Raw genomic sequence first — 25,896 nt, forward strand, 5'->3', positions numbered from 1 at the left:
CTAAGTTTGCCATTTAATATATATTAAAGACAAAGGTGGGTGGACCTTTGTCTTTAATTCCCTAACTTTTGCAAAACTACACATATAACCCTTACACTTTTATCTTCTTTCAACTTTCAAATAACCACCTAAAGTTACAACTCTAACCCTTATACTTTTAATTCTTTCATTTCACACTCTCAAATTAACTAAGTTACACATTCATTTCCAACTTTGGTAATTGATAACTTTGATCCACCAACTTTTTGTATTTAATAACTTCACGTCTCATTTTACTACGAATTGCTTTTAAGACTTTAGATCATAGCGTCACACATTAATATACTTTTTTTTTATCTATGTATAACCATGTTAATGTCTAATTTACTTTTACGACTTTACACGGTTATCTAAAATATTGTTACAACTTTACACCACAATGAGCGATTCATACTCTTTTTTATCCATATCTAATGATGTTAATGTCAAGAATGTGCTGTATATAACAAAGTCAAACACGTGTAATGTCGCGTGTGGGCATGACACGTTAATGTCATCACCGTACACTGTAACCGCAATGCTTATATAGGCTACACAGAGTTAGATCGGATATGTCAAAACATGTGTTTTATATGGTTAACAAATCATATAACGTGCCGCCGGCTATAAACAACTAAGGTGTCGCCACCGTAATGCGCGACGTATGGCAGTTTTAACGTACCTGTCATTTTAAATTCACGTTTCAACGTAAACGACTCACGTTTTGACATAATTTTTTCTCTCAAACGAGTCTGGTAAAAAATAATACGTTTTTATACTTATTTTGTGTAAGTTCATAAACTGTGTTCGAAAGCGAGTCGGGTCAAATATAATGCGTGTTCATTCGACGAATACATAATTTTTTTTTTTTGGATAAAGAGTTAAGTCAAATATACACTATAAATGCAAGTTATTATAACTTTCGACGCCGCCGCAACGCGCGGCAGGTCAAGATCCTAGTATATATTAAAGAGAAAGGTCGGTGGTAATAAGACAAACACCTGACCTTTCTCTCGTCTCTTAAATACAATTGCTACCTACCATCTTCTTCCTGAACTATCTTCTTCCCACCGAACATGTGTCTTCCAGTCCTTTTCATCCCGATCTTTGATTAATCGAACCCACAACGCAAGTAGCAACAAGTTCATCTTCATCCACTCAAATCAAACAAGCGTTGATTCTACGCACTGCCCCCGATTCATCAACTACAACACAAGACGGTGCTCCGGTGGCCGTGAGCGACGGTGACGGGGCCGGTGACAGGGGTTCTCGACGGCGACGGTGGTGCCTCAGAGTTCCGGCAGCCGTGACTCCGTCGGTAAGAACATCTGTTCTTTCTTTTCTCTTTGATTTCTGAACGGTAAACAAGTTCCACACTCGAAATTCTTTTTTTTTTTCCGGTGATTATTGATGATTATGGTAACTGATGTTGATAATAATGATGATGGTGTCGACTTCCGGCGAGTGCCGCTAATGTTGACGATGATGAAGATGTGTCTGCTATTGACGTGATGATGTTGATGATGAGGAAGACAGTGGTGGTTTTCAGGTCTTGGCTCGATTGCTGAACTCCGGTCCGGCCCTCACGGAAACAAGCTCAGTGCAGGTTTGATTTTTTTTTTTGTTTCGTGGGCACAAGTCTTAACTCCGGTGACTCGGTTTTTATGATTTTAGTTTTGGTTCAAAGCTTCGGGTTTCGGTTCGGTCAACAACAATCAACTGGTGGTTTGGTTCAGATTACGGTTCGGATCAGTTTCGGGTGATTCGGGTCGCGACACGGTCAAAGTCAGTCAACGAAAGCCAACTGGTCAACCCCAGTCAACTTTTGGGTCAAACTTAGTCGACGAAAGACCCGGTAAAGATTTAATTGATGCGAAATTCTGAAATTATTCTTATAGATTGTAGATTCTTACACTACGCGAACCGAGCTCGAACCTTTAGCGATTATATACGTTTTATTCTTGACCTTTTTTTTTGACGGAAAATATATATATTTGTTAATGGTTTTCAGTAGGGTTTCATAGTTGATTTTGCAGGGTATTACTATTTACTATTACTTCTTGATGTTATGTTATCTTTGGCCAATCATACATAGGAATTTTTAGTTGATAAATTTTGATTTTTTGCTGTTAAAAAAAGTTTTGAAAACTGTATGTGAGAAAAACTTGAATTTTACAAATTACAACTTTAATGTTGAATTGGAGCAACCTTTGTTAGTTGTAGTAGACTTGAGCTCCGGATCGGCTGATCAATCGCTGCCTCGAGTTTAATTTTTTTTTTCCCAAATGACTTCTTTACACTTAAAGAACATGTGTTTAAGGTTTGATACTTTTGCATATTGTACGTGAGTATTTGATTATCGTGTTACAAAGTCAGATATAATTTCCAGTGATTTGATGATGTGCAACCGGTTCTTATAGTGGTTAAACAATAAGTTTTGTAGAATCACGTCAGTAGTAGCTGCGATGAAACGAATTCTGTTTGTTTGTTTATAGGGCGATTTTGGGGAATGACTTGAGAATTATTTTTCCTATGTATTCTTACACATAGACTATTGATACGTAGAAGAATGCTTCTTCTGGAATGGGTGTTGCTGATCACTGTAAAGGCACCTTCTTGGAACTACAAAGAAAGAAGGTACACCGTTACGTTATTTTCGAAATTGACAAAAAGAAAACTCAAGTTGTTGTGGAGAAGACTGGCAATCCTGCTGAAAGTTACGATGATTTTACATCGGCTTTGCCCGAAAATGATTGCAGATACGCAATCTTTGACTTTGTAACCTCTGAGAACTGTCAAAAGAGCAAGATTTTCTTCATCGCATGGTTAGTTTTCTCTTTTTCCTATATGATCCATTTGCATACCTTAAGAAAAAAAAATTCTATGTAGTTAATGCCGCAGATATATAGGTTATCGGTCCCCTGGTTAGATATCGGTGCAAAATATCGGTAATGATATTATCGGCGATATTGGACCGATATATCACTATTTTACATTGCTGTCTATGACGTTAATGACACGAACCGAGTCACAAGCGTGATTTTGCCGCCGCAACGCGCGGCATGGTCAAAATTCTAGTGTAAATAGTAAAGACAAAGGTGATATAATTAAGATAATTGTTTCATGGGCTTTATTTTATAAGAAAATAACCTTGTGTTAGACTACAAGGTATGGTGATAGACTATCCTTAGAGGATGATCCGCCACGTAGGCGCCACGTCATATTCCTCCCAAAGATGGTCCATTCTTCAAAACTAGAGGGCATGGTAGGATGGTCCTAGTCATAGTCCTCCACCACTTTTTATGTTTTTTTTATTTTTTTTAGTCTTCTATTTTTTTTTTTAACATTTAACAAATATACTAACAAAATATTTTCATTAATATTAAACCCACATTACATAAACATAAAAAAAAACATAAACTTAAAAAAAAAACCAAAGACTTAATAAAAATAAACATAGAGTTAAATAATTTGATGTTTTTTCATGATGTCGTGTTGTAATTTTTTCAACATCGAACGTTTCAGCTCGGGTTCGTCCTCCACATTCATCGATATTATTTCCCATTCCTTGAGCCGAATTTTTTCATCGGAAATTCGGATTTTCTCAATTGTCAATCGGACCTTCTCGCGTAACTTTTCGTCCGATACACGACTTTTTTCTTCGACGGCCCGCTCCTTCGCCTTCGTCTTTTGGGCCAAGACGTCGTTGTACATTTTGAAGTGTTCCATAAACTCAACCATGTTCGGGTCCACCTTTTCCTTTTCTTTTCCCTTGGCCCGCTCCTTCTTTGATTTGTCTCGGCCCGTTGGACGCTCCGGTTCACGTACGTTGTACTCCTCTTCGTCAAAGTCGGCGTCATCATTTAAGTTTATGTGACACCTCGCGTCCGATCCACCGGCGCTAAAACTACCCGTTTCCGATGTTTTTTGGCGTTTCGCCATCGCCACCTCGTTGGGAATAGGCCTCCATTTTGGTTTGTCTTTTACAACCATCCACGCGCGAACGTGAGAAAAGTTGGTATTACCATTCTTTTCCTTATACTTGTCCAACGCCATTTTGAACACATCCTCGTCGTTCCACCCGCTACGACGGTCACTTGTATATAATTTATTATATTCCTCGCAAAACCTATTGATGGACGAGTTCATTTTCCGCCACTTTGAGGAGACCGAGTCGACATCTCGATACGGGCCTTGGTCCATAAAGACGAGAAACTTGGCCAATACGTTGGACCAAAACCCCTCACCCGATTGGTTATTACCTATAAAAAACAAACAAAATATATAAAGTGTTAACATAATAATAAACAAAAAAATTAAACTTTAAAACTAATAAAGTAAAAAACCTACTGTTAAAAAAATACTTAAAGTAAAAAACCTACTGTTAACAAAAAAAAAAACCTTAAAAAAAAAACAAACTGTTGGTTTTTTAAAACTTTAAACTTTAAAACTTTAAAAAATTTAAACTTTAAAAAATGTAAACTTTAAAAAAACACGAACCTTTTGTCGGGTTGTCAGAAGTGCCAATGAAAGCCTTGGCTAAGGCTTCTTCTTCGATTGGTGTCCACTTAGTCGCCTTCGGTTTCGACGGTTGATCACCCACCACTTGCTTGCCTTTGTTTCGTTTTCCTTTCCCTTTAGGCGGTTGGATTTCGGGAACAATCTCCACATCGTCTTCGGGTTCGGATTGGGTCGGGATCGGTTGAGGTTGAACGGGTGGTGTGGGGATCGGTTGAGGTTGAACGGGTAGGAAGTTCCAAGCACCCCGCATCATCATTTGTTGAAGGGCTTGATTTTGGGAGATTTGAGCGAATTGGTTTGGCGAGTGTTGGAATGAAGCAAACGCATTCGATGAATATTGCGAGAATTGGTTCGGTTCTAGCGTCGGATAATATCCCGGAACCGAGAAAACATTAGGTTGGGTCGGATTGTTGGGATTATTCGGGTTGTTCGGAGTGTTCGGGTTGTTCGGGTTGTTGAACGGATCCATGAAAAAGTGTAAAAAGGTTTATAGTGGAAGAAGGTTTATAAAATAGTGGAAGAAGGTTTATAAAAATTATCTGAGAGAGAGATGAAATTTTGGGGTTAATTTGGTGATTGAAAGTGAAAATAGAAGGTAAATATATATATTTAAAAATTCTGACCGTTTGGAATTATTCAAAATTTGGAATTTTTTTTTTTATTAAACGGTCGAATTCTTTAATGATGGGCCCCACTTTTTGGACCGTCTCAAACGGCGAAGAAGAGACGGAGAGGCCGGGACGCGCGCGCGCGCGGGGGGGGGGCATGCAGTAGCTTCCGTCGCCGGACCTCGACGGTGTGGGGACATCCCCATACCGTGTAGCCTTATATCAACTTTTGTTATTATATAACCTGGTTTTTAATTAAGGTAATATTTTAATTATGTTCAACACAATGAGCATTTGTCAACAACTTTCCATCACCTGATGTTTAGAGAATCTCAACCGAGAAAAGTTTTCAAAAACATCCTTAAATGAAGACCGGGTGAATTGTTCCTCATCGGCTTTATATAAATCTTTACGGTTACCTTTCACTTGAAGTATATTTTGCCCGATTTCCTTCCGGTCATAATCTATAATCTTGGGATCTATGGGATATCCCAAGTTATCATCCAAATAGAAGAATGACACAGCTTTGTTTGTCACCTGTTGTTGCCACCTCAGCTATTGTGATGTTTAGGTTGTTCTTGCACATGACGCGAGTCAAATCAAATAATAATTCAACTCTTGTCTTTTGTGTGTATCTCTATTGTCAGCCCCTTGTATTGTCACTTCAGTTTATGTTAACTCATAAAAAAGATAATATCATCCTTACCACGGGACTCCTCGCTCTATTGCTGCTTCAAGATAGAGGACCATTTTCTGTCTCTCTGCATCTAACTTGAAGGGTGATCCATCAATATGTCTGATCTAAAATTCCTACATATGTTGCTAAAAATATTTATAAACCTGTAGATTTTAATTAAAAGAATAAAAAGGAAGTTTATAATACGATTAACCATTTGGTATGCTTTGGCCCCATCAACATTAAAGTTTCCATGAAAACAAAATATCCGAGATATATCAGCATACAAATAGTACCAAATAAAACCTTGGGCGTATGCTTGCACCAGATACTGATTGCTTGGTAATTATTATCATTACAGCTAACAACATCCGGTTTATGTCTTATTTTACCGTTTTAAATCGGTTCAAGGTCATGGTGAATTACTGAATAGTTGGTTTTATCCGTTCATTGTTGGTTTTTAAGATTTGGAATGTGTGCCCAAAATACCAGATTGAAGTATTGAAGAAAGCATCAAAGGTTTCAGTATTTTTCATCATTTTCACAACCTCCAAAACCGCAAGGATTGGCAGTAATCCCTCACTGAACCTCAATTCAACAACAGCAATCACCTGACAAACCTGTCCAATGGACGACGGTGAACTCATCCGTGATTGACCAATGTGAATAGTATAAAAAGCAAGAAACTAACCATGATATATGAAGAAAAGTGTAGAAAACCAACACCATAACCATCAAATAACATAATTATCTTCACTGAAGTTCAGGCCTATTGGAGCAAGTTTCTTAATTTGTATTGGCTATAATCAATTCAAAATAAGCATAAACCACATAAGAGCCTTAGTTTTAAAATTATACGTGATTTAATCAGAGCTACCATTTTTTATAAGAGCCTTAGTTTTAAAATTATAAGAGCCTTAGCATAAACCACAATTCAACAGCCTACCACTATAAATTGCCCAACATCAAACGCCACCGGCCACAATCACGGCACCTCGTCGACTCCCGATCATTAGTCCTCACCATTACCGACAGAAATAAAACACAAAGAAATGGGTGGTTTTGTGTTTTAGTAGTAAAAACTGTGTGTTCTAGTATTAAAATCTGATCTTTTTTTAATTCTCTTCAATCGTAATAAATTAAAGATTGGGGAAGAAAACCTGACACATGTCATCCGTTCTTCAATCGACAAGCAATGATTCACCTTCGACTCATCAGTGGCTCGCCCTCTCTGCTTTCTTTACAGAAACGAAGACCACAAAAAAGGATCACCCTAATGTCTTAACTGATTTAAAGAAGATCAGATTGCGGATAGTGAAAACAAAATCAATCGGTTGTCGTCAGTTGTGCGTCTCTATGCCATTAGTGTTCCTAATAGAGCAATAGGAAGTTAATAATGATGGAAACCGAAACATTCGATGAGAGTTAAAACGTATAAGAGATAGCCACGTGTCTCAATTTTATGCTGAAAATATAATAAAAGGGAAGGCGAAACACCAGCCAGTCACGTGTATCTTTATAGAGATAATACTAAATTATTATGTTTACCTAGATTTGAATATTGGACTCTCTTAAAAAAACTAGTAGGAATGCTCGCGCGTTGGGCCGCGGATATTTATGTTAAAGTCTACCAAAATTACACATAATGACATATAATACTTCAATCCTCAATGGAATGACAATCATTATAACCTCATATACCTCAAAAACCCATATACTGTTCCTTGTTATGATAATATATATACACACATATATATAATTCCAATAGTAGCTTGTTCCACGAATGTGTCAGCTGTTAAAGTCTAGCAAAATTTACCTTACCTGCAATAGCATCCAAACAGACAAGTTAATGACATTGGTAATATAAACAATCTTTTTTTTTTGGCTCATTCTATACGCACCCCCCCTCTTCCTGATTACACCCCCCTTTGTGAGAGGAAAACTGTCGGTCCCACGCAGGCCCCACCTGTAAGTATGTGAGAGGAGGGGGGTGAAAAAAGTAAATAGTGGGGGTGTAGAAAGTAGCACCCTTTTTTTTTTTGAACGGCTAACATAATCAATCCCGAGCACTCTCGGGGCACCCACTGGACAAACGAAGTACTCTGAGAGTAACCCGAGTCCACCAACAATTCCGAGGAAAACCCAATAACCCACCCGCTCGTAGGCACGACGGTGAAATTACCGGTAAAACCCGTTTAGATCAAGGATCTACCGGTGCCTTTCCCGCACCCACCCCTTTCACCCTTAAGAGCATTGAATAAATTTAACTTAATTTCATTAAAAAAAAGTTGACCTGAAACCAATGGGGGCTTCCCCGCACCACCCCGTTCACCCTTACGTAGATCAGTGATCACATGAAGTCACAAAACATGCAAAAAAAAAAAATAAATAATAATAATAATAATAATAATAATAATAATAATAATAATAATAATAATAATCTGTCTAACGAAAAGGAATTTGGCCGTTTCTTGGGTTGACCAATATCCTTTTCTTGTCGCGCCCCATTTACTATTTGAATTTGTTATCACCTTATTGGCAAATCACTTTCCATATTCTTTATAAAACCAGGAGCATATTGCTTAGGACTTCCTTTTTTATTACTACATCAGTAGGTTTCAACTAAAACTTTATTAAAAGAATAGAAAATGCCTAGTGACAAACTAAGCAATACAGTATGACCAAATAAAATTAACAGAACCAAAAAACCACAAGCAGCCTAACCGAAACGTGCTCCCCATGTATGAGCTTGTAGATGGCATTCACCGGAACATATTGTTTATGCATCACGTACAAGTGATTTAAGCGACCCTCAACATATTGTTGGTTTAAAAGCAAACATGTCCATATGTACATACGCACACACACAATAATAAGGTTCATATGTTCGAAAATGAATCACCTGCTGTTCATCCTCAGGAAGTGGGTAAACATCACCAAAAATTGTAGCGCGTGCATTTGACAAACCGCTCCATCCAGGTATCTATAAATACACCTACAATTTAAAAACCAGCTTAAAACGTTAAATGTTATTATTGGTGTCGATAAGTCTCTCAACGCTCTTGAGCTTTCCTCTCTTACAAAACACTCAAACTCATGATAACTCACATTCTTTACATTCAGTGTCTTCCCTCTATTGTTATGTGTTCCAATTTCTTCTGCTCCGGCTGCTGCACTCTCAGTGATTTCTCCAGCCCCCTCTTCAGATTCTCTTCATCGGCGACGCCCATTTTGTAAGTAATCGACGTTTTCAAGTGTGTTTCACCAGAATCTTTATCTATCGTCAATGCGAATACGTGCGCTGTGCTCGAAAATTTCGATATTCGTGTCTTGAAATCGAAACCAGAAACCCATGGCATCAGTGCTGAAAACATACCTGGATGTAAATATATATTAATAATTAGAGGGTGTATGACAAAGGCATTCAAAAATAAGGATTATACAACTAATAGGGTCGTTTAGGCTCCCGAGCCTAGTAAAGCAAGTTATGTGAGGCTTGGACTCGCGATCAAGCTCGTTTAAACGTCTCAGTAATCCACTCATAGGAAACCCAAAAACATTAATCATATCCCAAGAGATAGAGAGGCCCCAAACTCCAAAAACCTTTCCTCATTTGTTATATGAAACTCAAGCTCGTCTAAACTCAGCTCGATTAAGACTTTTAATGAACTGATGTCAAATAGCGCCGTAGTGGTCCGAATCGTTTATACCATTACAGTAACACATTCATTATTTATAAGACTTCAAACCCAAGCATCAGTGCTGAAAACATACCTGGGTGCAGTGTCGGTGTTTGTATAACGGCACCATATCCGGAGCCTTTGAAGTCTGCAACCAGGTGGACATAGCAGTCATTATGACTCCCTTGTAGCTCTTTTTTTATGGCCATTAAGAATGAACCTCGTTACATTAGAATGCAACTGAACAAAAAACAGAGCATACAAACTAAAAAGAAAGATTAATCAACTTTCGAGAGGTCGATTCACGATTGGCTATTCCAAAACAATTAAAAAAAAAACATTTTCCTAGTATAATTACACTTAGGCTGGAGGGTGTGGCTAGGGGCTTTATCACCGCCACGTCACACAAGGGTTTTAAAGCCCCCTCCTTTAACTTGAAGGGTGTGGAGGGTGTGGCTAGGGGCTTTATAGCGCCCCCCTTTAAACCAATCAAATTCTATAACCCCCCCCCCCCCCCCCCTTTGCTCCTTTGGTTCCGGGTCTAAAAGGGGGTTTGTGGGTGGATTCTTTACTCCTTTGTTCTTCTGTAAATAAGTTGAGAAAATTGCTAAACACAAAGACCTAAATTAAGTTATTTAACAAGCATTAGAAAACATTTCGCAAGCCGAAATATTGTAAATGTAACAAGATTAACCTGCATAACTTTCTCTAGCAATGTAAAAATCTCTATGCTTGTACTGAGGGAATCTTTCAAACCAGTTAACAAGAAATGCATATGAATCTTCAGCTGCAAATTCACAATACCCAGATTCCAAAATCACCCAAAAAGTCAAAATCAAGAAACTTTAAGCTAAAAAGATCACAACTTTATGCAGTTCAATCAACTAATGTACAACAATCTTGAAAAGTATTAATTAAACACAATAAAATATTTTTGAACAACTCAAAAAGGGAAAACTTTTTGCAGAGATCTTGTGGCTCATACCTGTTCTTGCATCACCAAAAGTATACAGATCTGATGTAGTGTTTGTATATGAATAACCAACTCCTGCTGGTGATTCAAGAAACAGCAAATTTGCCACTGCCAACATAAAGATTCAAGGTCAATCACAATATAAACCACAATCAGCATAAAAATTGAAACTTTTTAACAATTACATACATTTATTCCAAGAATAAGGGTTTGTGAAAAGGGTCTTCCCATCAGAATTTATATGCAAAGGACCTATCAAATAAGAGGACTAAAGTTCACCTGCCATTGATCAACCCGAACTCCTTTCCTGGTTCAAAGTTACGCAACAGCAACAAGGGAGATGATGATGGTGTTAGGTTCAATCATGATATGACATGCCATGCCGGAATCGTCTCAAACAGGAGATCAATTGTTTCTTAAAGGGGGAGATAATTCCTAGGCATCTGATACTTGTTCTGGTACTTCACCAGATCCTGCATCGTCCACACCTTCTTCTGCTGCTGCCCCTTTAAGTTTATATTTGCTAATACTGAAATTTCAAACAAAATACTTCTCAACTTTTAACCTTACACAGATAATCCACAGTTCAGGTAACATAAGGGACCGTAAATATAACCCTAACTATAGCATAATGAGCTAATTCAAACAATAAAGGATAGTAAACAAATCAATTTATGAAGGATACATGTTAGAGTAAACGAATTTGAGAACGGAATACGAATTAGCGTACCTGAATCCATCGCCATGATGTACTTTTGAGGAAAACCTAAGCAGGTGGTCGGATTGATGAGATGAAATTGAAGAAATCAAACAAATAGTGTTGGGAGTTTCAATCGATTAGATTCATGGCGTATTGAATGAATGAAATTGGACGTTTTGTGTGCTTGACATCCAGGGCATGTTTGGCTAAGCTTTTCAAAACAACTTATTATTGGCTTATTGACTTATTAAAAAGCTAATAAGTTGTTTTTGTGTTTAGCTAAGCCAAAAATCCTTTTAGAAATAGCTTTTTGTAAAGAAGAAAAAGGAGGTTTTAAGAAGTCACAATATTGTGACTTTTTGGCTAGCTTTTAACTTTTCAAACTACAAATTACCAATATACCCCTTCTTTACCCCCTTATATCTAAAAGAATGCCCATTTTAGTCATTTTACATCAATAAGCTAATCCAAACACTTTTTTTAAAAACTCCTTTTTAAAAAGTCTTTTTCCCAAAAGTCCTTTTCCAAAAGTCCTTTTTAACTATAACAAGCTTAGCCAAACATGCCCTTACTCTTCCGTTTGATTGTGAGGGACGTTTATTAGGTTTCCTGAGGGCAAAGAAGTAATGGATTTGGGGGTTGTGAGTATGGGGTGATGGTCGAATTTACTATTATACCCTTTTAGTGTCTTAAACTTTTTGTATTCTTTACAATTTTACCCTCACAAAATAAGCATTCAGTGATTGTACATATTGCATAAAATGATGGACGCCATGTAAAATTACATGTGTGTACATCACTTCTCCTTTTTAATATATTATAGATTATAGATAAGTGGGATAGCCTCACATTAACACTAAGTCAACTACTATTTTTTTAATAGCAAGTGGGACCTTTTATTAAACACAAAAACAAACCGAAGAGCTCCCAGCCAGGAGCTGGGTAGCCAGGAGCTGGGTAGCCAGCATACAGAAACAGAAAAAATAAAACACGAACACTTTACAAGATTACATTGAAATCCCACCACTCCTGTCTTGTTATCGAATTGAATTTTGATCTCAACTTCAAACCTTGAAAAGAGGCTTCCTTTATATGTTCTATAGTTGTCTGTACCACACCTTGTTTCCCCGTGAACACCTGCTCGTTTATGACTTTCCAAAGGATCCACATCGATTGGATTGCAATTGTGCGCATCGTTTTTCTCACATTCCGACTCCTCTGTATTTCGTTCAACTCCTGCAATAGTTCTTTTAAGCTCCCTCCTATGTTTACCATCGATATTCTAGTCCAATTTGCAACTTTTTCCCAAATTCTTTTTGCGAAATTACAGGGTAGTAGTACATGAACCGTGGTTTTGTCTGCTACCCCACAGGTTTTACAAATCACATCAGGAAGATTCATTCCCCTGCTTCTTAGTGCCACTGCAGTAGGAATTTTCTCGTCTATAGCCCGCCATACAAACATTGAACTCTTGCCAGTTACCCATCTGTTCCAAATAAATTCAACAGCTGGAGCATTTAAATCTAACTGTTGACATAGAGAGTGTCTAACCTTTTTTACACTAAAATCTTGCTGCTCATAGTTCCTCCAATACCATACATCTCGGTTCTGTGATATTGTCTGCTATTGCAGCAACTGTTAGACAATATATTCTAGATAGTATTCTTATATTTTCTATTCTTAACGGTATCTAAGTGTAACATATGTTCCTATATATAGGGCTCCATGTAATTGGTTTTATTCATTAATAACAAATCAATATTCTGTGTTAATATCGTATCACAGCTAGGTTAACCTATTCCTAAACCCTACCCGCCGCCAGGCATCCTTTTTTTTCTTCCGAACAATAACCTACAGTCGCCCTAAATATTCCCGCCAAAAACATTGTCGACCCTTCTGCTGGCCAGAGATCAATAACAACAATCAACTATAATCAACAACCGCAATCAACAGCAGTGATCAAGTTCCAACAATAACCTACAGTCGCCCTAAATACTCCCGCCAAAAACATTGTCGACCCTTCTGCTGGCCAGAGATCAATAACAGCAATCAACTATAAGCAACAACCGTAACCAACAGCAGCGATCAACAATAGTCCAAACCCGGCTGCTGTAATCCACCCCTGGTCGCCTAACCTTGCTACCAGTGCAGCAAATCTGCAATAATTCATGGCTATGCTCTCTGCTTTCACAACCACTGAGAAGACCGCCCACAATTCCCATAAGTTTGCTTTCAAACTCTCACCCACTAATTATGGATTCTGGAAAAATATGATTTATCCATTCTTAGGCACCAAACATTTATTCGGATATATAGATGGAACAATCCCTTGCCCGCCATCACGTACTGCTGCCACCACTAACACCGCATCTATGGACAACCCTAGTTATTCCAATTGGGTTGCCATTGATGCTCATGTCAGAATGCTTCTCATCTCCACTATATCTGAAGCATCCTTCCAACATGTTCAAGGCCATACCTCCCGTGATCTCTGGCTCTATCTTGAACGAGCGTATGCACCACACAACTCTTCCAGAGAATACACACTAAAAACCCAACTGTTAAAGCTTGAGATGAAAGGTGATGAAAGTTCTTCCGCTTACCTTACTCGTGCACAGGAGTGTGCCACCGCTCAAGCCCTTCAAAGACAAAGATTTAGCCATGCTTGCTGTCGTAGGTCTACGTGAAGAGTATACAGGTTTAAAACAAAATCTTCTAGCTCGCTCACCACCCATGACATTCAATGAATTATATGGCTTGCTCAGTGACCATGACTACATGATCACTTGTCACACAACTGCTGCTCCTCAAGCATTCACGGCTACCCTCGTTGGTCCTACACCTAATCCCTTTGGTACTCCCCCAAACTCACAATTTGTTGTTGTCCAACAAATGGCAGCCCAATTAGGGTATCAACTTAGCCCTCTAATACAACAGACCAGCCAATCTCAGGCCTTTATTGCAAATCGTTCCTCCAATAATTATCATGGCAATCGGCGGGGTAGTTCACGTGGAAACTACCATGGAAATTATAATAGAAATCGAGACGACTCTCATGGAACCGATGGCCAAAATCGCCAACCATCCTTTGCATTGGCATCTACGCAAAACACAGTCTACGGTCATTGTAACAGGTGTGGTATAGGCCACATCCCAGCTTAGTGCCCCAACAAATCCAGTTCCAACTCCACACAAGGTTTGTCCCAGCCAAATTATGCAGCAGATTATGCAGCTTTCTCCAGTGTTGGTGTAGCCTCCGGTTCAACATGGAAGCCTAACACCGGGGCCAATGGTCATGCTACTCCAGATTTAACAAATTTGGATCACTCCAAAGCGTATAATGGTAATCACTCACTTCATGTTGGCGACGGTAATACTTTTCCCATCTTTCATATTTGTTCCTCAAAAATCTATTCCCCTAACAAAACTTTTAAACTCTCTAATGTTCTTCATGTACTCGCACTTAAAAAGAACTTGCTATCTGTACAACAATTTTGTTTGGACAATGATGCTTTCTTTGAATTTCACTCGTCTTTTTTTTTTTTTTGTTGTGAAGGACGAGTCTACACGTACCATCCTACTCACGGGTCCAAGTGATCAACGTCTTTACACGCTTCGCTTGCCTCAGTTGAAGTCTCTTCCATATGTTCCTTTCACAGCCACCAAAACATCCTCAACAATTTGGCACCATCGTCTTGGTCATCCTCATGCTCGTGTTTTGAATTCTATTGTTTCTAGTAATTTGTTACCTGTTTCATCACTTTTATGTCATGACTTATGTCCTTCTTGTCAAATGGGGAAGTCCTCTAAATTTTCTTTGAACCGTTCAAATTTTCGTAGTAATAATATGTTGGATTTGGTTTATTGTGATGTTTGGGGTCCTGCTCCATCACGTTCTTTTGATGGTGTAACATCCGTCAAATTGAATTCCCAAAAATCCGACCCGTTTAAAAAAATATGGATCCTAACTTTAAACCTCGGAAAGTTTTTTTCCGAAATAATTAATCGTTTAATTCATTATAATATGGTCATTTAATTATTCATTAGTTTAATTAATTAAATTTTACAAATTAAAGTTTTATTTTTTTTTATAAAAACAATCTAGTAGTTCTGTTAGATTTCTAGTTAATTTAAGCTTAGTAGAGTTAACCCAGTCAAATATTTCAGTTAGTTCAGTTAAGGGGCTGTTTGTAAATATTGGAAACTTAAAAACAAAAAAAAAGGATTTAAAAAGGGGTGGCCGAGATTCGAACCTAGTTTGAACTGATGCACGCACAGCCACTCCACCAGTTCCCGTTTCGTTAATAAATTGCATTCCCTCGATAAATATATCCGAGATAATCGCTGGTTTTCTTTTTAAAGTTGGCCGCCAAAAGCTCAACGTAACAGCCTGTTTGTTTCCTTTTCTGGTCTCGCAAATCTCTCGGTGATTGATTCTCATTACGCGTTTCCATCTTTATAGCAATCATGAAGCTAGACACCTTTTCAAAACGTGTACAAGAGTCGCTCATGCGGAAACTTCAAAACTTACCGAAACAAGATTTCGAAATTGTGTATATATAGATGGTTCACATCATCTCGATCCCCACACCTTTCTCTATCTCCCTCACTCCCTCTCGTACATCGGAATGCCACCAGAGTGACCCGCAAGTCGCCGGAGACAACCGGAGAGGAAGCTCACAACATCGGAGCCGTCGCCAGAACTCGAATTCTCGCCGAAGTCGTTACGTCGGAGCTCACGGCATCCTTTTGTTTGGTATACTTTCTTAATTTTCTTGTTCCCTCGATTTGGTCCACTGTTAGAATATACTGACTTTGATTTTAAACACGAGGAGTCCGACGCCCTCGGAGAAGACAACCGGAGCCTTTCGCCGGTAATCGTAGGTTCGCCCGAGTAAATTGAGACGCTGACGGGTAACTAAGTTCGCTGGAGTTCACGATGTTCGTCACTGTGCCCGGTACATCTTTTAACTCAACTGCCTTCTTTTATTTGGAATCACACTACAACCAATGAACAATAACAATCCATATCAAAATTGTGAGTTTGGAAATGTTTGTTGATGTTCGTTACTGTTCTTTCTATTAGTCTCTTTTGAAGACTTATGAATTTATATTATTTATTATATATTTATTTTATTCAGTTTTCAAAACAGATTATATAAACTATTAAAACATAAGTAATAAACTATAAATATTAATTATTGAGATAAATTATAATATTTAAATAGCTAATTCGCAAACCTTAAATAATAGGAATATCATTTTAACCTAAATATTAACAAGATTATTGTGTGGTATTTTAATCACCTAGGTTAACCATTTCATCCATTTGGATATCTTCAATCTTACCCGTGCGTTATTATAAGAAATCGCAACGCGACCAATGTGAGTATACTCGATCCCATTTTCGTTTTAAACACATTTGGGTGCAACATGTATTCCATATTCAAATTACACAACACTTGAGTCTTGTTTTAATCACACTCTATCCACATTTAAACATGAAACAATTTGATGCTTGTTAATCTCTTATGCTATGCAAGTTGAACGTGTTAATCTCAATGCCCTTGAGTCTTGGGGTATTGCGATGTTGAACGATATTTGAACGATATTTGAACGATGTTGAATGATATTTGAACGATATTTGAACGATATTTGAACGATATTTGAACGATGTTGAACGATGTTGAACGATGTTGAACGATATTGAACGATGTTGAACGATGTTGAACGATGTTGAACGATATTGAATGGCAAAGTAGTAACTTGTATCATTTTATTCATGTTGGATATGAGCACATTTAAACATTTTATTCTACTATGCTATGTATCAAACTTGTATACTCGCCAACGTTTTTGTTGATTGTACTTTAATACATGTTGCAGGTTGATAGATGAAGAATTCAAGAATCAAGTTAGGGTGGACTAGAAACTCACCTAGAAAATAAACTATGGTTGAAAGATGATTTATGTTTTAATCATGTTTGAAACAATGTATTGTTCTTTAGTTTTAATAAAATGATTTAATCTATATTGTCACAATTAGTGTTATGTTGTTTTGAGCAATTTGTTCGTCTCATCCCGATGTTTCCGCCATCGGTTGGGGTGTGACAGATGGACACAGGTTTTTTTTATGCTACGTGTTGATCATCACTCACGATATATGTGGTTTTACCCCTTAGCTCAAAAATCTGATATTTACTTAACCTTTAAATCATTTGTTCTTATCGTAGAAAGACAATTTAACACTAAGCTTAAAAATGTGCAAACTAATTGGGGAAGGGAATTTCGCAACCTTAAACCATTTTTCACCTCACTTGGTATTATCCATCGACGTTCGTGCCCACACGCAAGTGAACAAAATGGCATTGTCGAGCGTAGAAACCGTCATGTTGTTGAAACGGGTCTTGCCCTTTTGGCTCATTCCAACACTCCACCACGTTTTTGGAGTTTTGCTTTCGAGACGGTTTTTTCTTAATAAATCGCTTGCCCTCTCGAATTAACTCCAACAAATCACCCTTTGCACATGTTTTCAAACAACCACCTGATTACTCTTTTCTAAGGGTTTTCGGATGTCAATGCTTTCCCTACCTACGACCATACAATCAACACAAAATGGACTTTTGGTCCACCCCATGTGTTTTTCTCGGCTATAGCCCAATACATCATGGGTATCACTGTTTAGACCTAGATACCGAGCGCATTTACATTGTGCGTCATGTTCGTTTCAATGAACTTCTTTTTCCCTTTACGCCTAAACTCACCCAACCTACCACCGAGCCTACCACCCCTACTACTCCTCCTACCCTGACCCTCCTAAATCTCCCGACATACCTTCGCCACCCCCCACGGCCACCCCAACCCCCACGGCTACGACAACCCAAACAGTCACCCCAACCCCCACTTACACTTCCGCACCCGTGTCTCAACCCAATCCACAACCTCCTTTACCACGCCCTCGTCCATCCAACCTTAGTCAAAATCCAAAAACTTCAATCCGCTATGATCCATCGGCCTACCACACTTCTATTCATCCTGCTGAACCTTTCAAACCTTCCACTTTTACTGTTGCCAAGAAATTCCCGGAGTGGCGTGATGCCATGATTGAAGAGTTTAATGCTCTTGTTAAAAATGGAACATGGTCTCTTCTGCCCCCGGTTACCAATACTAATATTATTGATTCAAAGTGGGTTTACAGGACCAAAAAGGATGCCAATGGGCAGATTACGAGGTACAAAGCACATCTTGTTGTAAAGGGATTCAATCAAAAACCTGGTATCGACTATAAAGAAACATTTAGCCCGATTGTAAAGGCTATTACTATTTAGGTATTTTTGTCTCTCGCAGTTACAAACCAATGGCCGAAGACAGAGAATTGCGTAGATAGGAGGACGAAACGAACCAACCCACTTGTCATGTTCAAAACGCCTTTCTTCATGGTGATCTAAAAAAAATTGTCTATCTTCGCCAACCACAGGGTTTTGTTGATGAATCCAGACCTGATCATGTTTGCTTATTACATAAGACATTATATGGTCTTAAACAGGCACCGCGAGCATGGTTTGAACGTTTCTCTACCACATTACATCATCTTGGTTTTATTGGTTCTAAAACCGACCCGTCTTTATTTATTCTCAATAACAGGGTACCTTGGTGTATGTTCTTGTTTACATTGATGATATTATTATTACAGGGAATAATCTACCAGCCATTACTGACATCATCAACAAGTTGGGCACTACGTTTGCAGTCAAGGATCTTGGCACTTTGCATTATTTTTTGGGCATTGAAATTATACCTTCTGGCAAGAATCTCATCCTATCTTAGCGAAAGTATATTTGTGATTTAATCAACACAGCAGGTTTAGCCGAATGTAAACCCGTTCCATCTCCTATGAGTATCATGCAATCCTTGACTCTTGCTAACAGTCCTCTACTTGCTGATCCTACCAAATATCACCAAACGGTCGGTGCTCTTCAATATGCCACTCTTTCCCGACCTGACAAAACCTTTGCGGTCAACAAGGTTTGTCAGTTCATGAATTCTCCCACAGTAAATCACTGGTCAGCTGTCAAACGGATCTTACGATATCTTCAAGGTACCTCTCACTATGGTCTTTTTATTCGCCAGAACTCAAACTCTACTCTTTAGGCTTTTACTGATGTAAACTGGCACACAACCTTGCAAGCTTACTCTGATGCTAACTGGGCCGGCTGTCCAGATGACCGATGGTCCATGGGGGGATTTGCCATCTACTTAGGTTCCAATCTTGTCTCGTGGAATGCTTGTAAACAACGAACGGTCTCGCGATTTTCAACCAAATCCGAATATAAAGCGCTTGCTGACACTGTTGCAGAAATAACTTGGCTTCAGGCTCTTCTAAATGAACTCGGTGTTATCTCCAAAGGCTCACCCACACTTTGGTGTGATAATCTAGGTGTAACATATCTCTCTACCAATCCTGTATTCCATGCCTGCACTCAACATGTTGAAGTCGATTATCACTTTGTTCGTGAACAAGTTGCTCAAGGGAAATAGGCAATTTGGTTTATCCCTACGGATGATCAGATTGCAGATGTTTTTACCAAACCTCTACCATCGCAAAGGTTTCTGCTGTTAAGGTCCAGGTTGCAGGTCGTTCCCCGCCCTCAACCTGTAGGAGGATGTTAGACAATATATTCTAGATAATATTTTTATATTTTCTATTCTTAATGGTATCTAAGTGTAACATATATTCCTTCCTATATATAGGGCTCCTTGTAATTGGTTTTATTCATTAATAACAAATCAATATTCTATGTTAATAGCAACCCATTCAGGTTATCCATCTCTTGTTTTTCTATCTCACTAGTTGGTGTCCTTGCCCATGCCCAATCCCAGATTTTCCCCCTGTTAATTACTCGATAGCACTCCTTTATCGTTGCTTTTTCATTTGTAGATCATTCATACAAGTTTGGGAATTGCACCTTCAGTAGGTCATTTCCTAACCAAGTATCGACCCAAAACAACATTTTATCACCCGTTCCTACTTTGCTTATCAAACTTGTGGTGATGTCAACGTTACTCTTCATAAAATCTTTTACTATCTCACCGATATTTTTCCACACACCCGACATAGATTTTTTAAACGGAATCGATTCCACTTTTCTTTGGCTAACATGAATCGATTTAATTACCTTTACCTATAAGCTATCCAGCTCCATTTTCATCCTCCTCCACCACCACTTCAGCAGAAGAGCCAAATTCAGATCTCTAATAGTTTCAATACCAAGGCCACCGAAATATTTTGAAGCCACCACTTTACCCATCTTATTTTGTTATTAACAATGCATCCGCCCCATAAGAACTTCCTACGGATCCCTTCCAATACCTTCAGTACAACAATAGGGCACTTGTAAAGAGATAGATAGTAGTTCGGTAGACTACCGAACACTGATTTTACGAGAATAACCCTTCCTGCAAAAGATAATGTTTTCGCCTTCTAGTTTTGGTGAGTCTTTTATTGAATATATCAATAACCTCTTTCCAGTTCGCTATTCTATTCATGTTTGCACCGACCTTCAACCGATGTATATAACGGGGAATTTCCCTGCCTTACATTTGAATACCGACGCCATATTTTCGACTTCCTCCTCAGTCATGCCCACAACGAATAACTGAATTTTGCGCGGATTCACTTTTAACCCTAATAATAGATGAAAAATTCGAAGAATTCTTTTGAGGTTTCTCACATTGTTATCCTCCCATTCACCCACAAAAATTGAGTCGTCCGCAAACAACATGTGGGTTAAATAGGGACCGTCGCCCGGTAATTTTACTCCAGAGAAAACATTATTTTGTTTTTCCCTTTCCATCATAATGTGTAGTGCTTCCATTGGCATAATGAAGAGAAAGGGTGATAAAGGGTCCCCTTGCCTTAATCCTCTTTTATTTTGAAATTCTCCTGTTGGGGAGCCGTTTACCAAGATAGAACCTCTTCCCGTGAATAATATTCCCATTACCCAGTTTCTCCACTTTGATGGGAACCCCAAATGTGCTAATATGGAAATTAAAAATTTCCAGTTGAACGTATCTTAAGCTTTCTCAATGTCGGCCTTGAACACAAACATACTTCTCCCAGTTATTTTTGCCCAGCCCACCACTTCATTTATTACCAAAGGCCCATCCACAATGTTTCTTTCCGACATGAAAGCTGACTGAACATTCGACACAACACTCTTAATTACCCCTTTTATTCTATTAGCTAGAACTTTAGATATTATTTTGTTCACCACACCTATTAATGATATTCATCCGAAATCAGAGAGAGTTATAGGATCCAATACCTTCAGAATAAGAGTGATGAACGAGGCACTGCATGTATGGTGAATCGACCCATGTGTAAAAAACTGGTTCATGACCTCCATTAGTGACCCCTTCAGCTCTTCCCAGTATGATTTAATTAACTTAAATGTGATCCCGTCCGGGTCTGGAGACTTGTTTATACCGCAATCCCAGACAACCTTGCGTACTTCCTCAACTGTAAATGGTAGAACCAGACCTTCAGTTTGTACCGTACTCAACCTTTTAAATTCTCCTGACCCGATTCTAGGCTTGGAGCCCACTGGCTCCTTAAATTTCGTTTGAAAAGCCGACAATATATTTTGTGAAAACTACTATGTATAAGATAATATATTTTGTAATGATCAAAACTACTATGTACAAGATAATATATTTTATGATATATTTTGTGATGATCACAGGGTGGACTATAGAGAAAATGCTTTGATTACTTGGATTACTAGTCATAAATAATATTACTTATTTAAATAAATTAATATTAGATATATTTTAAGTTAAATATATAGAAAATTTAACATTTTTTTAATAAAATAAACTAAACTAAACATAATAAAATATTTTACAGTTATATATATTCTATCGATCATCGATAAATATAATATAATTTATTTGAAAGATAAATATAACAAACTTGAAATGCTTATTTAAAAGACATAACCTAACATACTTTTAAAAATAATTGATAGAAAAGAAGACTAGTTATTCATACGATCATTTGGTATGTGAATATGAGAAATATGCTCCACGAGATCTTACCGAAGTTGGAGATGAATATCCTCATCGCGTAACTCATAAATATTATCATTGCTAACTTCTTCTCATTTCATAGTCTAGGCTTATCGCATGACCTTCATTCGTCATTCATCTTATGCAATATAAGACAAGCATACATTATGTTCTTAGTCTTTGCAACAATCGTTTGCCTTATCAATTGTTTGATTGTGCCACAACATTATTTTTCGAGCATTAAAATCACGTTCAACAACCATTCTTGCGCCTTCTTAAGCAACCTTGAACCTTTTGTGTTTGCTCCTTATGGGAGCCATAATGTTATCACAAAACTCGCCCACGTGGGATAGATCCCATTAGCTATATAGTACCCATGTTTATATTTTGTTCCATTCACCTCAAAAGAACACCTGGGTGCTTGACCATATACGACTGTGTCAAATAATGGCGACTTGTAAAGGACAATAAGGTCATTGTTGAACCTGACACACGAAAGAACGCATGCCAGAACCACATATCTTGTGACGCGACTACTTCTAGCATAATCATCGGCATAGTATTGCCACACCCTGACCGCGTTAAAACAACAAACCGCGGCGGAAACGTCGGGGAGTGTCGTAACAGAATCATTGTTTCATAACACATGGAATTTAAAGTTTGGTTCCATTAATTAAAATGTTTACGTTGTCTAGAAATTTGCAGAAACATAACATGAATTAATTTGTCTTTCATAGTTTTAAGTTACTAAGGCCTAGGTCCGCCTAAGTGTGTCACGAACATCATCATGCAATAGCTCCTGAAACACATGTGAAAATAGGTACGTCAGCATAAAAAATGCCTGTGAGATACATAGGTTTTGTTATTGTAGGTTTCATGACTTGTAAGTTAAAAGAAGTGTTTAACAAAAAGGTAGTCATGAATCTTGTAAAGTGTTTTCTTTTATAAAATCTTATGAAATTCGATATGAAAATCAGATGATATAAAAGAATAATGTATGGTTAAATAAATAACCAAGTAAAAATGAATTTGTATAAGAGATGTCATTCGTAAACCAATGTCTCGTGAAAATATGTCATTTGTATAAAATGGGTCATGTCATTGTATAAATGTAACATGTCTTTGTCTTGTCGAAGTGATTTAGATAACGCTACGATATGTAATATTATAAAACCACTTATATATAGGAAGTACCAGTGGCGTATCCACCATGCTTTTATCATATTACACACGCCTCGTTATTTAAATCACTTACAAATAACCAACCAAAATGTCTTGTTAAACCAATGTCAAAAGTCGTGTATAAACAATGTATCATGTCAAAATATCGGGTACAATCCATGTCTCGTATAACCAATTGTCTTGTAAGGTGAATAAAGAGTATTTACTCAAACCATATGTATAATGTCCTGTATATGTATAACCAAATGTCGTGTACAAAACAATGTTTTTAAATAAACGAAAGTTTATGTCAAAAGTTATGTTTTGCAAAATCAATGCTTTATGGATACAAACATTTATGCAGTAATGCTTATCGGGTTCTGTCATTCCCCAGATGGATACTTCCAAACCAACTTAGGAAGCGGGAATGAGGTTAGCAAACCTATGGTAAACCATACGTACTACCGGTCGGCGGGATAAATGTTAATGAATGAGGTTAGTCTCGTTTTACGTACCAAAATGTCATAATCAATGTGAGCATGTCAGGTAAAATGTCTTTGTAAACCATGTACTACGTAGAGTGTTCATGAAATCAAGGTGCTAGATATATTAAGTCAACATATGAAGCAAAATGTATCCTTAAAATCAATGAGCTAAGCATGTTAAGTCAACATACGAAGCAAAACATAATTGAAATCATGTACTTGTACGTGTACTAGATGAACATAGCAGGTATATGTCATGAAAGCGTGAAAGCATGAAAGTAACAAGTAGGCACATGCGTATCACCCCAAAATATTTGAAAACGGTAAAAGAGGGGACTATGTACTCACTTGATATTGCTTAATAGTCTTGAAATAACAACCAAGTAACTCTCGAAGGATCACGGAATTAAACGGCACCTAATATAGGTAACTACGTTAATAAACCGGACCTAAATCGGAAGATCAGATAGAATGAGGTCTCGTAAACCAAATGAGTATTGGGACTCATGTGATATGGTCTAACAAAGCCTACATTCTAAGTTGGAACCTATCCTAAGTGCTTGTGACCCGTTACGCCTCGTTAAGGTAGTTTACGCTACTTTAACGTTTCGTTCGCGCAAAAAGTGCGTTCGGACGGTCTAACTAGCCCTATGACAAGTATTATATGCCTTAACATGCTTAATAACATTGCATAATCAGTTTAAATGTCAAAATTTAGGTTACATATGCTTAAAATGAAATTATGCGCAAAAAGGGCATTTTTGGTCATTTTCCTAAGGCATATAATCTACCTATCATACAACTAACTAAACGAAGTGACCATAAGGTATAACCTCGGAAGGTTATTCCCTATACAACTATGATCTCAAAATATGTTTGGTCGGATCCTAATGATCGACCAAACGGGTCGGGTTTGAAAGTCTAAGCGGTTGTTTAGACGCTTAACTTACGACCCTATATAAGCATTAGACTAAAACTGACGAGTTAAACATGTTAAAACATGTTTAACTAAGTTAGAAAACAGGTTTGATATCAAAACAAAGTGTTTTGATACCCGAAAATAGCTTCGTCGTAAAATGCACATAATCGTGCATTTTGACTGAAACTTTGACTCGTCACATCGCCTAATCACCGTGGTAATTAGTAGGTATAATCACAAGGGACTATAACCATCGTGATTACGCTCACGTTGCAAAGTTCGAACGAACTTTGTCTTGATCAATTCATGGTCAAAGCAGAAAGTCAAACACCGTTTGACTTTCATGCTTGAAAAGCATAACCAAGCATGAAAGAAACTTACAAAGGGTCCAAGCTTGGAGATAGAACAAGAAAACTCAGGTATAAAGCCTTCAACAAGTGTGAGAGCTTCAACTTAGAGCAGATTGTGAAGAATTTTTGGAATGAGCAAGGAAATGTGATGAAAACCCAAGACTATTTATAGAGAATCATGATCCATTAAGATCATTCTCTGTGTTTTTGAGTTGTTCAAGGCTTAATCTTGGCCATACACATGTTGCCCGTAGATTTGAATACTTGGGGAGCACTTAAACAAGCCGAAGGTATGTTAAAACTAGGATTAAAAACCATGAGAACTGGCTGTTAAGCCAGATTCAATGTTTCTGCCAGATGAGGCTGTCATGCCCCGCGTAAGATTCAACATGGGCTTACGCGGCCCATGAGGAACTTTCAGGAAATGACCGAAATGGTCCCTACAAGCATAAAACTTAGTTTTTGATGCTTTTAACCCCCGTTAACCCCATTTCAAGGCTCTACAATGATGTTAAAGCATAGGGAACATAAAATATGCTTGAAAACATCTCGGATGTCGGTTCGTTTGGTCGTACGGTCACGTTATTCGGTTAATTACGATGAAAACTCGAACGGACACGAAAACGATCCAAATTAAGCGACAAATGGTATTTTTGCATTCCATTCACTAAAATAAAATATTTTAGTGTTTACAAAAATTTTTGGATGTCCGGATATGTTCAGAACGTAAGATATGCG

The 25,896-nt window shown here is 37.9% G+C and overlaps 2 protein-coding genes and 1 long non-coding RNA gene across 23 annotated transcripts; 1 reads left to right on the forward strand and 2 right to left on the reverse strand.

The window, feature by feature from the left end:
- The first annotated feature begins 1,001 nt into the window (after positions 1-1,001).
- On the forward strand, positions 1,002-17,218 carry LOC110912000. 17 transcript variants are annotated; one of them, XR_002577575.2, is made up of 8 exons: positions 1,002-1,624; positions 1,693-1,873; positions 2,514-2,655; positions 2,778-2,843; positions 15,639-15,932; positions 16,012-16,134; positions 16,488-16,561; positions 17,063-17,218. It is a non-coding gene; the product is annotated as an uncharacterized LOC110912000 (long non-coding RNA). The 17 variants fall into 17 exon arrangements; XR_004880967.1 differs by having other exon boundaries at positions 2,584-2,655; XR_002577568.2 differs by having other exon boundaries at positions 1,002-1,336; positions 1,510-1,624; positions 2,514-2,843.
- On the reverse strand, positions 3,271-6,184 carry LOC118487253. Its single transcript, XM_035983923.1, has 2 exons — positions 4,519-6,184; positions 3,271-4,280 (listed from the first exon to the last, which is right to left on the reverse strand). The coding sequence occupies exons 1-2, from the start codon at positions 5,006-5,008 to the stop codon at positions 3,481-3,483; spliced, it is 1,290 nt and encodes a 429-aa protein (XP_035839816.1). The 5' UTR covers positions 5,009-6,184; the 3' UTR covers positions 3,271-3,480.
- On the reverse strand, positions 7,483-11,371 carry LOC110911999 (serine carboxypeptidase 1-like). Of its 5 annotated transcripts, none has more exons than XM_022156661.2 (8): positions 11,207-11,371; positions 10,756-11,005; positions 10,489-10,584; positions 10,198-10,290; positions 9,598-9,651; positions 8,932-9,199; positions 8,726-8,818; positions 7,483-7,644 (listed from the first exon to the last, which is right to left on the reverse strand). In XM_022156661.2, exons 2-6 carry the CDS (start codon positions 10,760-10,762, stop codon positions 8,943-8,945), a joined length of 507 nt encoding a protein of 168 aa, XP_022012353.1. In that variant the 5' UTR covers positions 10,763-11,005; positions 11,207-11,371; the 3' UTR covers positions 7,483-7,644; positions 8,726-8,818; positions 8,932-8,942. The 5 variants fall into 5 exon arrangements, 3 of the variants coding, with proteins under 3 accessions (XP_022012353.1, XP_022012352.1, XP_035839817.1); XM_022156660.2 differs by having other exon boundaries at positions 9,598-9,696; XM_035983924.1 differs by having other exon boundaries at positions 8,117-8,818; positions 9,598-9,696.
- Positions 17,219-25,896: the final 8,678 nt, after the last annotated feature.

This window comes from Helianthus annuus, chromosome 15 (assembly GCF_002127325.2).
Source record: "Helianthus annuus cultivar XRQ/B chromosome 15, HanXRQr2.0-SUNRISE, whole genome shotgun sequence".
In the NCBI taxonomy this organism is placed as follows: Eukaryota; Viridiplantae; Streptophyta; class Magnoliopsida; order Asterales; family Asteraceae; genus Helianthus; species Helianthus annuus.

Excerpts from the sequence above, each read along its gene's own strand:
- LOC118487253 (XM_035983923.1), bottom strand. The coding sequence starts at position 5,008 with ATGGATCCGTTCAACAACCCGAACAACCCGAACACTCCGAACAACCCG. Across the intron at positions 4,281-4,518 it reads TTCTGACAACCCGACAAAAG|GTAATAACCAATCGGGTGAG; the intron begins GTTCGTGTTTTT and ends TGTTTTTTATAG.
- LOC110911999 (XM_022156660.2), bottom strand. Across the intron at positions 10,291-10,488 it reads TTTTGGTGATGCAAGAACAG|CTGAAGATTCATATGCATTT; the intron begins GTATGAGCCACA and ends GTGAATTTGCAG. Across the intron at positions 9,697-10,197 it reads TGCTAGAGAAAGTTATGCAG|AGCTACAAGGGAGTCATAAT; the intron begins GTTAATCTTGTT and ends CCATAAAAAAAG.